This window comes from Chlamydotis macqueenii, chromosome 4 (assembly GCF_036417535.1).
Source record: "Chlamydotis macqueenii isolate bChlMac1 chromosome 4, bChlMac1.mat, whole genome shotgun sequence".
NCBI classification, from domain to species: Eukaryota; Metazoa; Chordata; class Aves; order Otidiformes; family Otididae; genus Chlamydotis; species Chlamydotis macqueenii.
Window position 1 is genome coordinate 15,589,527 of NC_141559.1, and position 13,847 is coordinate 15,603,373.

General features: G+C 43.6%; 1 protein-coding gene across 1 annotated transcript in view; it reads right to left on the reverse strand.

The window, feature by feature from the left end:
• Nucleotides 1-9,199: 9,199 nt before the first annotated feature.
• The window catches only part of SLC10A7 (solute carrier family 10 member 7), a 150,148-nt gene continuing 145,500 nt past the window's right edge, over nucleotides 9,200-13,847 (reverse strand). The window contains exon 12 of the mRNA XM_086747457.1: nucleotides 9,200-12,995. Within this exon, the coding sequence (XP_086603583.1) occupies nucleotides 12,951-12,995 (45 nt within the window). The 3' untranslated portion in view covers nucleotides 9,200-12,950. The remainder of the gene's footprint in view (nucleotides 12,996-13,847) is intronic.

The following is a 13,847-nucleotide window of genomic DNA, read 5'->3' on the forward strand; positions in this document are numbered from 1 at the left end:
AGGAATGTAGAAATTTGATTCTGTGCACTTGGTATCTCTCAGATGACAAAATATTTGCTGGTAGATCTTAAGTTTCAATTTGAAAATAAAAAGCAGTAACTCATTTCCAACCCTAACCATTCTATGATTCTATGATTAGTGGAGAACATTGATTCAAAGAACGCTGAATTGATCTACGGGAACAAAACACAGGGTGGCACACACCAGCTTTTGGGGGAGAAACATGCCTCCTCATCAGGTGCAAATGGAAGAAAGCCTTTCCTGTCCATTTGCACCTGATGAGGAAGCTTGTTGAAGCCTGACAGCCAGCATTTATTTAGTCTTTTACTTCGAGTCAGCTCAGTGACACTCTGTGCAGAAACATGCACTGAAAAGTACCCTTCCTAGGTCACTTTGGAGATCCCCAGCAAAGGCTGCGTGGAAAGTTAACAGCATCCTTGCACTCTGAGTTTGTGCAAGCTTCTCTCTGACCCTGTGGTTTTCTGCAGGCGGCCACGAAAGCAGCCCTTGGAAAACATGAAGATCCTTCACACCTTCTAAGGAGAGGTGATGACAGCAAGGGTAAAGGTTTATTTTACTAGAGCTTTGAAAGAGCCAGAAATAGTCTTGATAATGATCCTCTTGAGATACACATTTTAGAGTCTTTCAGAGAGCAGGAATCACTCCTTCTGGTGTCCTTTTCTATGGTGGAGGGGCTCAGGTGGTCTGCAAGCTGTGCAATAAGGGACAAACTTAAACTTTGGTGCTGCAGCTTATTTCGCAGCCCGCAGCAATCCCCCCCGAGCTAAGCAGTTAATAAGGGGACCCTGATGGCTCACACATCCTTCCTGCTGGCAACACCCCCCTCTGTCAGGAGGACCCTGTGGCCATCTCCAACTAACCAGCCATCTTCAGGCTTGATAATCAGTCAAAGCTCTGCTCTCACGTCCTTCCTTACCTTGCCATTGGCTTCAGAGGAGACAGGTGGGACATCGATGAGTTCTCCTACTCAAACCTCTACCTGTGATGAACGTAGTGCACCTGTTGCTATTAGTGCCTTCTACTAGTGTTCAGAAAGAGCCAGTTTCTGACCATACGACTGCACTGTGATGAGTGACACAATGCTGTGAGATACACACATGGCCAAATTCCCATCAAGTTAGCTTCTAGGCCTAGAAAGCCTTAGGCCTAGGCTCTTAAATGAGTAAGAAAATAAGTGTACTCACAAACGCAGCTTGCAGAGATGAGCCGGATGGTCTTAACCACGGCACTTTGAAGAGAAGGTCGGCCACACCGTGGCCCTTCCACCGCAGAGTAACCAAGGGTAGTGCTGTAACTGAAAATTCATTTGTTTTAGGACTCAAAAGGATGCCAGGTGAATGGTTGTATGTTCAGTAAGCTGAGCTTAAGCACTATCTACTAGAAAGTCTACAGGTTTTTCAGTGCAAGTCTAGACACTTACAATGGCATTCCTCTCCTGCATCGTATGCCTGAAAGAGAAATCATGTTTCTGTAACCCAGCGTAGCTGAACTGTGTAGCAATTAGAGCAGGCTGCATTCAAGTCATTGTTAATGCAGCCCCCAAAATCCTAATTAACTGAGAAAATAGGTCAACAAACTCTTAAATATTTAAAGAACTATCACATATTATTTTAAAAAGTTTCTTATGATGGCATAGCTGTTTATGAATAAATTACAAATACCTATGGCCTCTTCCGCTATGTCTCTAGGTTTAATGTTACCAGACTGCTATAGCTATAAACCTGTAACCTTCCTCTCCCCAGCTCTTTCCCCATGACCCAACACCGCTTCTTGCCAGGCTGACTGGAGCAAGTGAAGGCCTCAAGGAGATGTTTGATTAGGATAGTGGCACTTCGACACCACCAGACTCTGCCTTCTGTTAAATTTATGCAGCTCCAGTACTATTAGTAGTAAAACCAGTAATGGTGAGCTCTGAGGGACACAGGTCCTTTGAATTAGTCATGAGTTTTGCTACTTTGTGGACTTGGCTGAGACCCAAAGTGCTTGTGTTTTTCTTCCTTGACTTCTGAATGATGTTTCGTTTATTGTAGTTGCCATGACAAGAGGGATAGAGGTTTTATTTCTTCTTAAGGCTGTTAAAAACATGAGCACTGATTAATTTATTAAAAGGCAAACCATTCAAGTGCCCACATTCTTAAGTGACTTGCCTTGTATGGAAATTCATCTGTGTTCACATTTGGAACAGATTAAGGGGAAAAAAAATGACAGAATTAGGAAAAGAAAGGCACAAACCATTCTAGTTTTTACTAGAGGGACAAGTGAAAGCCTTGCCTTGTTTCCCTCTCTGGGTGCATGACTGCATTGGTCACAGATGTTCTGCTGGAACCGGAGGATCACAGTTCCTCCAGTGCGGGTCAGCCTGCGGCTGTCTGTGGCCCATGTTAGACTGCCATACCTCTGCAAAATGACAGGACTGTGGATCAGAATTACTGACCAAAGGTGTGGAAAGCAGCTCACATACAGCTCTAATGCACTCATTTCCTGTCTCCCCACCAGCCAAACAGGCATCAAATGCAGTTTTAGCAGTGAAAACTCATATGGCTTAAATCCTCTAATGCCATTATGATGCTTGAGCTATCTTAACTAAAAAAAAAAAAAAAACAACCAAAAAACAAACAAAACAAACCCAACAAAATTAGAAAATAACTAAGTTACATACAGACATACCCGTTCATCATGCCCTTACTTGCACACTCCTTTTCCTACCTCGTGTCACTGTGATTCCTGCAGCCCTCCAGTACATCATGTGTACTGCAGCCCTCCAGTACTAAATGTGGAGAGGCTGCATTAAGCAACGCAGTTGGCACAACACGATTAGTCATTGCGGACAATTCCTGCATTGGTTGCATTGTCACTAGTACGCAAAAAAAGCCAAACATGCACTGATTTGGTCGGCTCCAAAATGGGTGACAAGACTCCCAGAAGCCAGAGGGGCCCAGCTATTGTGGCTGGCAGGGATGTGCAAGCTCAGGCTCTCAGCAGCAGCAGCTTTCTCCCCAGAGCAGTGCAGGAGGAGGCCCCAGGCATCATGGAGATCCATCTGGGTGGCTTGGCCAGCCCTTTTGGCACAGTTTCTGCAATGACTTAAGACCACACAAACCAAGGGAGGCAAAGCAGCAAGGCCAGGAACCCGGAGAGGAAAACATTCAGCACATCCCCCAGCAAACTGAGCACAGGGAAGACGCTGCCTGTGCTGCCTTGCTCAGTCTGAACATCACCGTGTCTGGAGAGCTCTGCAGGGCTCCCTTCCTTTCTCTCCCTCCGAGGCACTGCATCACCTCCGAGAGGGCAGAGGAGGACCTGGGCGGTCACGACTGCCCTCAGACCACGAGCCGCTCAGGGATCTCTCCCAGCTCTTTCCTGCTGCTGAATCATTTCCCCTTCACAGGTCTCATTGCAGCAGCCCTCTTTCCTCATTAGCGCACGTGTGACTCTCTCAAAGCATTTTGTTATACAGTGTACGAGGGCTCGTGTCTCAAACCACATTTCACTGTATATTTAACTGCACGCGTTGCTGATTTACTGCCGTTCTAGAGCATGTCCGCCTTCCTGAGCAGGGCAGGCCCACACAGGCTCTATCAGCTCTGACTAACGATTATTAGCACATCCCAAGGTTATGTACTGCAATCAAATAATGTGTAGGAGGAAAGGGAGACTCCAGCTTACTCGTCTGAGGACAAAGATCACAGAGCGTCTCTTTGAATCTTCAGATTGCCATATCCATTACAGATTACCACCTTCTAACGTCAAGGACTAATTTGTTGTCGAGAAAACGTGTGGCTCTTCCAGAGGCGAGTCAGAGATCAGCCCTGCTGTACATCAGCGCACGTTGATGGGCGCTGGCAAGCGACGCCAGGTACGGAGGACAGGAGGCCGTCGTACACAGGGAAAGGCAGCAGAGGTCACCCTGCTGGTCTTCATTATGCAAAAACAGGGCCCAAAGCGGGAAAATATTTAACCCCCGTCAAGTGAAGCGTCACCAGTAATTTCCAGTGCTTCGTGTAGCACAAAGGCTACCGGTCAGACGAGTTAACGGCGACCCCTCGCCCCCGGCAGCGGAGGGTGCAGGCCCTGGGGCCCTGGCTGCTCGGTGTGCGGGATGGGTGCGGCGGGTACAGCAGCACCGGCGGGGGCAGGAACTCCCGCGTAGCTCCCTTCCTCGGGCCGAACCAGAGGGACCACAGGCCCTCACCGCCACCCCGCACGTGGCCCCTCGTTAATTCGCATAAAAGCGGGGAAAACCGACCCGCAGCCGCGCGCCCCGCCGCCGGCTCCCCCGCGCCGCCGCCAGGGGGCAGCCTTGCACCGGCGATGGCGGCCGCGCCGGGCCCCCTTCCCCCCTGGGCCGGGCCGGTGCCGGAGGGGCAGCGCCGGGGCCGTTAACGCTCGGCTGGGGTGGAGGGGGTGGGAGTCAGACCCTGCCCGCCCCACGGCGACGGGGGGAAGGGAGACGGCGGTTCGCCCAAGCGCCGCCATCTTCTGGGGGGAGAGGCAGCTGCGAGCGCGAAGCCGCCGGGGCAGGCCCTGCGGCCCTGGCTGCCCCCAGCAGGGAGGGGGCGTCCGGGCAGGGCCCCCCGTCCCGGTTCAGGGGGCGCAGAGCCCCCTGAGAGGCGCTGGGAGGGTCGGCCTCACTCAAGCAACCGACCCTCGGGTACCCCTGTGTAGACAGGGCAAAAAGAGCTGAAGGAGCAAATTCCTGGAAGCCCAACATCCACACTCACCAGCCCTCCATCCTCTCCTGAGCTGCAAACAACAAACCTGAGGCCCACGACAGCCACCGGTCCAAATATTTCTCCTCAAGTCAAATGACTGATCTGACTTTTCATTTTTAAAGGACAACCATCATGATTTTTAAGCCATAACGTGCAGAAGGGATGAACAGCACACTTGGTGATCTGCATGATTTATTTGGCAAAGCCTATTAGTTCTTCCTGGAGCAAATGAATAATAACTCTCATCTGCTCGTCAGGGGGAATTTAATGCAGGCTAAAAAGTCATTGAGAGTTTTCTTCAGATGGAAGTCCGTTCAAAACAGAACAAAAAAGATGAATTTGAGAAAAAAAAAAAAGCTTAATAAAGTCTTCTTTAACTGAAAACCACTCAAGGCTTGACTCTTAATCAAAAGAACGTTACTTACCTTACTCAGCATTATTGAAACCAGAATCTGGCAGCAAGTTTTAAGAAAGAGAAAGGGATTCCTTTTTTACACTCATAATTTATAACAGCTGAATTATTGGCTAATAAATACTCTTTTCCTTCTGCTAATGTATTGTGCTTCTGGGATTGTTCAGAGCAAACATTTTGTTGCTAAGACAATAAACTCCTAAATTGGGGCTTCTGAAAAAAAAATGGAAGCACATTCCAAGCAGCACCTCTTCAAAGAATACCACTATGCCATCTTAACAGACTAAATTTTTGTTTATTTTCACTAGTATTGGAACATACTTAAATTTCTCACTAAATTTATTTTTTAAACACAGAAAGCTGCTGCTTGCAATACACTGGAGCATATTTATGTACATATCAAAAGCTAAAAATTCAAATGGGATGAATTAGCAGAGAGAGTTTGCTCTTGAAAGTAAAGAGCTAGGCAAGCAAAATACATTCTTAAACATATGTAAAATACGAAATTATAGAAGATGATGGTTTAATATACATCCTGTTACACATGTAATATGCCCCTTAAAAAAAAAAACAAAAACAAAAAACAAAACTACCTAAAAATATTCAAAAAAACTGGTACCAGCAAGATTTGACTTTTCTTGTTTTTTTAAACAATGTCTGGATAGATACTTCAAATTATATTATTTGGGAACATTGATGTGTTATAGTATATTTATATGCAGCTCTTTATGCCCTTTATCATCAGAGAGGTTATGTTTTAGTGTTACACATGACAAATATGTGTTACCTGATCAGAAACATGATAAAAGTCAGGCTCTACAGACTGCAACACTTTTCTTCTGTTCCCCTGACTCGCAGAAAATCTCATGTATCACAACTCAGCTATGTTTTTACATTTGGAGGGGTCAGAAAGAGGGGAGTTTGTGAGCACAAGGTGGCAAAAATCCCGGTGCCCTGGGGAAGTACTGCTCCCACACTGCTTCTCATGTGGCGGACGTGGGATTTAGCTCCGTCTTGGGGAGATCTGCACAATGCTTGCAGACAGTGGAGCTAAAAAGATACAGGCTTCCCACATTAACACTCCGTGAGCTGCATCAAATGGAGTTATCACATTAGCTGGCTGAAATTATGTCATACTCTTATTTCTAGTACACTATTATGCCTCTGGGATATATTTTATTTATCAGAGAATTGGACCTAAACAGATGTTGTAGTGGTTTTCTAAAGGGGGCTTTAGGCAACTCGCTGTGAGGTACCTGAAAGACAGCAGGTATGTTTTGGGGAAGGGGCAGAGCAAATATGTGAGCCAAATACTGTACATGCACTTTTTAGTTCTGAGCCACTGTTTAGAAATTACAGTTGATTTTTCAGACAAACAGTAATTAAAATATTTCACTGAAAAAAAAGATTTTTTTCTATAAAAGAAATATATTGAGGTTTTCCCCAAATTTCTCTAATTTAAAGCAACATTATGAAACAGAACAAGAGAGAATTTGCTGAAGAACTTGGCAAAACATACCATGCAGTAGCATGGGATGGCCCAAGGGACTGACAGTGACTATAATGGATACAGCGGTGAGCTGCAGACCTGTGTGCACGCGGGTGTTTCCATGCAGGGGAGCTGCGAGTCCTAATGAAGAACATGAGAACTGTAATTTGCGTGGGTAAATTCTTCAGTGTCAGCACAAAAAGCTGACTTCTGCCTCTCCAAGCAGCGTCTTGGAAAGCTGCCCTGGTTTTATCAGTCACGGTTATCCTGTCATGCTGCTACAGGAGGGGGTCTCTAAGAAGAGAGTATCTTGGTGATGACACCAACAGGTTCAGTTAGGGACAGCTAACTGGGGCAAGCTTAAAAAAAAAAAAAAAGGGCAGGAGGGAAATTTAGGTTGAAGATAGGGAAAAAAGACATTCTTTAACTCATTTCATCAAACACCATTGACAAGAAGTGGCAAAACTACATGGGGAAGGCACCAGGAAATAAAATAAAATAAAATAGAATTTTGTGACATCTTGGGCACGGGCAGTGCAGCAGACAAAGGACACTGATGCACTGATGGGGAAGGGCTGCAGCCACAACGCTAAGAAATGGAGGGAGCACAGAACTGCAAAAGCTTTTGTCAATAGAATTTCATACCCAATTATTGTCACGGGACTCTCAAATTTTATTTCCTGCAATTCTTCTGGCAAAAGGCCAGTTCTCACATGACCTCCATAATTTTTTTAATCCCATCAATGAAATTGTCTTTCCTTCGAGGCAGCCCATTTTCTTCCCTTTTAAGAGAGCTGATTTCCCTTAGAATTCAGAACTGTTTCATAAGAAAACTGTCCATAAATAGTAAGTTTTCTCTTACAGAGATGAACTAACATCAGCATGCTAACATCTGCAAGCCTTTGGTTTTGTTACAATTATACTAGATGGAGCCCACCCACAGAGGATGACATCCAAAGAGGCTTTTCTTCTTAACTGGGTGAAAAATGGTTGTGCCAGGTGGTAACTTTGAACACAGGTAAAAAGTGGACAATATGCACCAGCACAGGATCCCTAGGAGATGCACAGCCTCTTCTGTGTTCTGCAGCTCTTCGGTACTGGCTGTCTCTCTGAGCAGGGATCACAATCGATTCCTAATCTCGTGCCTGCTTCTGCTCTGGGCTAGCAACACAGAGTCGGAGTTTATTTGAACCTACCCAATAGCCTAAGAATTAACAGCTTATTTGGTTACTTACGAAATCCAGGTGTTGGGATCAACGCAGTGGGGCTTTCTTCTGCATATCAGTGCCAAAGGCCTTCGATCTACCTGCCCTCCCTGCCCAAAACTGCAGTCAGCAGGGCAGGTGACAGGGAGCAGAGCCTGACTCAACAGCAGCCATAGCTCATTTTCTTGTCACTCTATAGGTCAGTGGCTGGCAGAAATCTCTGTGGAAATGCATCTAAAAATATTTTGAAAATTTGGCCTCCACTGATGAGAAAATTAAGTGGTGACTCATGCTCCTATCAGCTCCAGGCTTGATTACTGCAATTTGATGGACTGAGAAGCTGATATTCCACTGAGACTGCAATTTGCTTAGGGGAGCAGCTGAGAGGCCTCATTGGCACCAAGTGCTTCCAACACATCTCTTTTGTCCTTTTAATCGCTAACAAATTTAATTTCACTTCTCACTGAAGATCTCACTCTCCACCTTTCTGGCAAAAGAACAATTCAGAGGCTGCTTTCATGACTTCTGCTACAGCTCCAGACTCCAGCTTGAAGCAGACACGCCTGTAGCAATGCCTCGTACCTGTATTTCATGGCATTGCTTTCTCCAGTCCTGCACCTCGAAAGCTATCGGACAGTTCTTGTCCACGCTCCTCCAGAAAACCACTTACCAGCCTGCCAGGTATTCTCTGTTGAATGAGAATTTTACAGGAACCATACACATAAACTTTGAAGAATTTATTTCAAAATGCCTCCTCAAAGAAGTCACAATCTAGTGATCACAAGTAATAACGCGGTTTAAGCAAGAAAACGGCAAAGATGAGACAACCTCCCTCTTCTGACGTTGTTCTGACACGATGCTGTAGTTTTGGTCTGCGACATTTGGGCTACCCGTGAAAATAGGGACTAAAGAGATTATTTGTTAGATGCTGGAAAGGGCAGGCCATCAGATCTAAAGTAAAATACTCTTCATTTACTTGTCATGTGCTACATTGTCACCGAGCTTTGTTAGAACAATGGCAGGGCTTTTCAAACAGCTTCCCTAGGGGAAGCTCTGCAGCTTAACAGCCCTTTCACTGGAGATGTGCAAGTGTAACCAAGGGCAGAATTTAGTCTCTTGTCTATTTAGCATGTTTGCGAGGGATTGTATGTGTTTCTGGCACTTTATAATAATAGTAATATAAATGCATGTGGATTATAAAAAAAATGGAGAAGCTATGATTTAGCCCTTTGGTATGTTGTAATTCCCAAATGCATCAACATCTATTTACGTGCAAAATAGTCCACAGTTTACAAATACAATGCTGCGGTCATCTGCTGTAAAGGTTCTGTATGAGATTATGATTCAATACAAAACACAATTCAGTGTCTGAAATTTCATTTTTAATGTCAGAATAACATCAAAAAAGTAGCTCTTTCTCCATATGCAGTCTTGAAAAAAAAAAAAAGTATACCAGGGACTTGGTCCTTGCTAGTGATTTCTACACATATAACTGCTCACCTTTTATGCACTTGCACATAAATAAATGTGCATACAGACAGACAATATTTCATCCTGCCTTCTAACCTCCTGCTGTCAAGATATTTCCACATAAAACTGTACACAAACAAAACTAACAGCTCCTCTTTCCCTGACTGCCAGAATAACGTAGGGGACTACAGCTGTAAAACCAAGCTGCTGGATTACTCCCCTTTTGCTCTATGAACAAGCACAACTGTGCAGCTTCTGCTGCGATTGCCTTTTCTGTCACAGAACCTACTTGCACTAACGAAAGGATCTGTAAGGAGAAACACACCACAATTTTGATTTTAACTACATAAAAATGGATTTATTTTGGACCCATTACTGAGGTCATCAAAAGCTGCTCAATTTAGTGCACAAAAAGGGAAATAAAATGTTTGAGTAACTCAATGTGCTAAGATTCCCTGTGAAGTGCTTTTTTATTGTTTGGGCATTTTTCTTCCTCTGCTATCATTAGATGGGATTATAGATATGCAGAAGATACAAAGCGTTGAAGATCAGGAAAATCCTTATGTTTTAACATAGCTAAAGTTCTCATTTGCCGTCAGTTTTGTCTGATGATGTTCGATACCAGGTATCTCTCGGTTAAATTTAAAGCCAAGAAGTTAAAAAAATGCAGAACTGTTCTAACCCCCTCCTGAAAAACTGGTGGAGCTGAATGAGTTGAATTTCAGTTGATGATAATTTGCAGTATTCTGAGGATTTTCTTTCCCCAAGCTTAGTTCATAAAATATTTCTGTACATTTCATGGATTCACTTTTTTTTCTTTTTTGAAGAACAAGCAAACAATTTAAAAGAACAAAACACAGGTAACAGAGGTAAAAAGTTGACTTAGGGAATAAGGAATTTTATCTTGTTTTTAATTTTGTTTCTTTAACAAAATTAAATTCAAAACCTTTCTGTTTATTAAAGACATTTAAGCATAATAACAAGTCATAAAACAAACATCTTAACAGTTTTTAAACATAACAGAATTGATATGCATAATTTTCATTAAGTATGGATTTAAAATATGTATTTCAGTCTTGCTTTATATTCCCTTTAGAGCAACACCTCCAACACTCACACACAATATTTAGGCTGCCTGAAGCAATCCACAAGGACTTTGTAAAGGCTCTAACAAAACTCCCTCTTAAACCAGCTTGAAATATTCTATGTAGAAAAAAAATTAACGAAGAAAACAGGACACATTCAGTGGAATCTAAGCAAGTTGCTGGATGTACTGAAAGTCGGAGATTCAGTACGTAGAGGTAGCTCAGTAAGGGTACTTGCAGTGTTCTGACTAGTTAGCACTGGCACAACCCACAGTAAGTTACTGTATGCTTGAACTCTTCCTTTATATTTAAGAAAAGTGAGCACTCTTTCTGGGCCTGTTGCTTTGCCATTCAAAACCTGCACAGAGAGTCATCAATTTCAGCGGGACTGGGATTAAGCCCTTATGTACTCTGGAAGTCCAGGTTTATGGAAACAGAACAAAAAGAAACTGTCCTGAGTCTGGACTTTCTGCTGCAAGCAGGGTTTTTAAGCCCAGATAAAGGAATTTTTCCCCCCACGGAGACAGCTACCAGTTAGCATGCTTAAGGAAGGGGAACCTGGAATTTGGCCCAAAAACATGCATGCTGTTCTCTCCAATTACCTACCTCGCAGGTTGGCCTGTTGGTGGATCTGACTGCGCTATCTGGAGATGCGCTGCTCAAAACTGTGAGCTCGCTGCTGCCTGCTGCCCTTTGCATCACTGGCTAGTGAGACGAGAGCACAGCTCTGGGGGACACCGGCAGTGGACAGCCTGCCTCAGCCCTCTCGCCTGCTCAGCGTGCGGAGCTTGACCCCCCTCCAGGGAATAAAAGAATTCAGCATGTCGCCACCTCACGTACCTTCGTTACCCGGTCATTTTATTGGTGATGACAATTCTGAACAAGGTGACGCTGTCAGCTCCCAGTATTTTCTCATACAGAGGGCAACAGAGCAGTCTTGCACTGACTGACCACCAGGAAAAGCACTGATGATTGGTACCAGATTACTTTCCTGTTGTTCACAGGAATAATGGACTAGGAATAACAGACTAGGTAAACCAAACACATTTTCTTTTTCACTAAGGCAAAAGGATATAAATTTCACATGCCTATTGTCATACAAAAAAAAATCTTTAGCTTGTTGTGCAAATGGCTATAGCCTTATTAGAGCTACGATAATTTACGTCTGCTAAAGATCTGCTCCTAGGTGTTTGCACACAGTTGCACCATTAACTGCAATGTTAACCATGACACGCATGAAACTTCTGCATTTATATTGATCCCAGTTTGACCTATTTCTTTCATTCCTTTTAATGTTTTAATGCACAATTGCCAGCACAGTTTTTGCAGATGGGTACACCTCAGAGTCTGGACTAGAATACGCTTCTGAAATCTTAATCTCCCAGACAATACGCAGTGCTGGCTGTATGTTTAAATATATGCCTGTGTTCCTTTCTTTTCAACACTCCTCTTAGAGATAGTATTTTATATTCTTTTTTAATATAAGTTTATTAAAAAGATTAACATTTGATTTTTTAAAAAGTTGTGATCGATTGTCAAATTAGCAAAGATAGTGTTTCTGCTACTATAAGGATCCTTTTAATTGGCAAGAAAAAAAATTGTCAACTTTCTTGTCCTCACAAGCTATTATTCATTACCAATGCAGCAATATAGAAAATATAGCTTGACTTACTACAATAAAGGCTCTGTTTCAACATTAGCATCCTAAATTCTGTCACTGCAGATCTCCACGCATTGCACCAGGGGAAGGAAAAGAAAAACGAAAAACAAAAATTTGTGTTCTTCAGGGGTAAATTAGAAAAGATCTCCTAGCTGCAAACACAAATACTTCACTCATAACCCAAGCACCAGACCATTTCTTTGAAGAAGCTCATGAGGCATTTAAGATATACAATTGCACAATATCATACAATGGAATTGAAAGAATTTTCTTGAAAAACCATTAACTTTGAAGGAATGTCTAGACAACTGTGTCAACAAATGCAAATAATTCATGCTTCTCAGCTTCTATCCAATGGATGGCCCCATGCTGAGTATACACAAACTCAGAAGAAAAAGGCATGTCACAGTCATATGACTAGGGAGTGTAACAGAGTCACACAGAAATTCAAGTCAATCTTGAAAAAAAAAAAAAACCACAACAACCTTCAGAAAGCTCTTCCCCAGGGTAAGCTAGCAGTGGGATAGGCTTCTGGTCATTTTGGCTAGTTTAAAACAGAGACTTACAGCTGGTGCACCCTGGCTTCAAAGGAGGGGCAATGGAAGAAAGAGCTCTTAGGCATAACCAGTCACTCAGTTAGAAAAATAAAAACTAAAGGACTCCAAAATACTGTACAACCTCTTGCCGTAACCAACAAAGTGGCTTCTGGAAACAATGCTTTTGCCAAAAATGCATCTGTAAGGCACTTAACAGGTATCTTTTTAATATATATATATATAAATATAAAAATAAAATATGCACTGAAGCAACATTCACAAATACCCAGTTGTCTCAACTGTCTGTGTGTTCAGTATAGTACATATATACATTCACTGTGACACAGGCCATCTCCATCATTATACCTTCACGGGTGCTTTGGGCTGCCTGGTTAACTTCAGTGCCTGTGAACAGTAAACAAAACAGATACTTGTTTTATATTCTTAAAAGACAACCAACGGCATAAGACAAGATTGTTATTTATAAGGGGCAACCAAATACTGCGCATACTTCTGGGAGGCCGAGTGAGGAGTCAGCCTGCAGCCGACAGGCCACTCGGGGTTTTGTGAGGGTGTTTTTTCCCCTGATAGCCCATCACAACCACTTCATGCAGAGACAGCCTTAACAGAGGAACCACAAGGAATATGGCTACAGTGCCCATGAAGGAAGCAGGGGTGGGTGTCTCTGATGTCTTTTAGAAAGCAGCTATTGGGACCCCACTCAAACCACTTGTGTCACAGATAAAAGAGCTTCTGACCCACTTAGGGAAAGACTGTGAAGAAAACTTCTGCCAACGCCTTTGAGTTCCCCAGCCTCCCTCCATATGGCTCAAAGTCTGCTCACAGTATAGTCAATGCTGCAGTGGTGGATGTGACACACTGCTGATGCTTATACCTGCCTTTCTGAGAAAAGGTAAGAATAAGCCAAAGGCCATCAGTCCAGAGGCAATCTCATGCCAGAGGACACCTGATATCTTTGTAGCTCCAGTCTACTCTTACTGAGGAGGAGAGTAGCCTTTATTTGATGGCAGGGTCCAGTTCTGTATTCCCGCAGGGCTAGCCAACTATGGTAGCCGAACTATTTATTCAGTGTGTGAAAGAAGTTCAACTCAAATTATAGGTGATCATGCTTCTCGTTTGGCAGGAAGCAGCCTCTCTAACTTAAGAGGCAAATGTGACAGGCTTAAAAGGTGTGAGGTTTTCAGCTGCTCCTGTATATGGATGTGTGCACTGCGAAGGATGCCTGTTGTTGGTGTG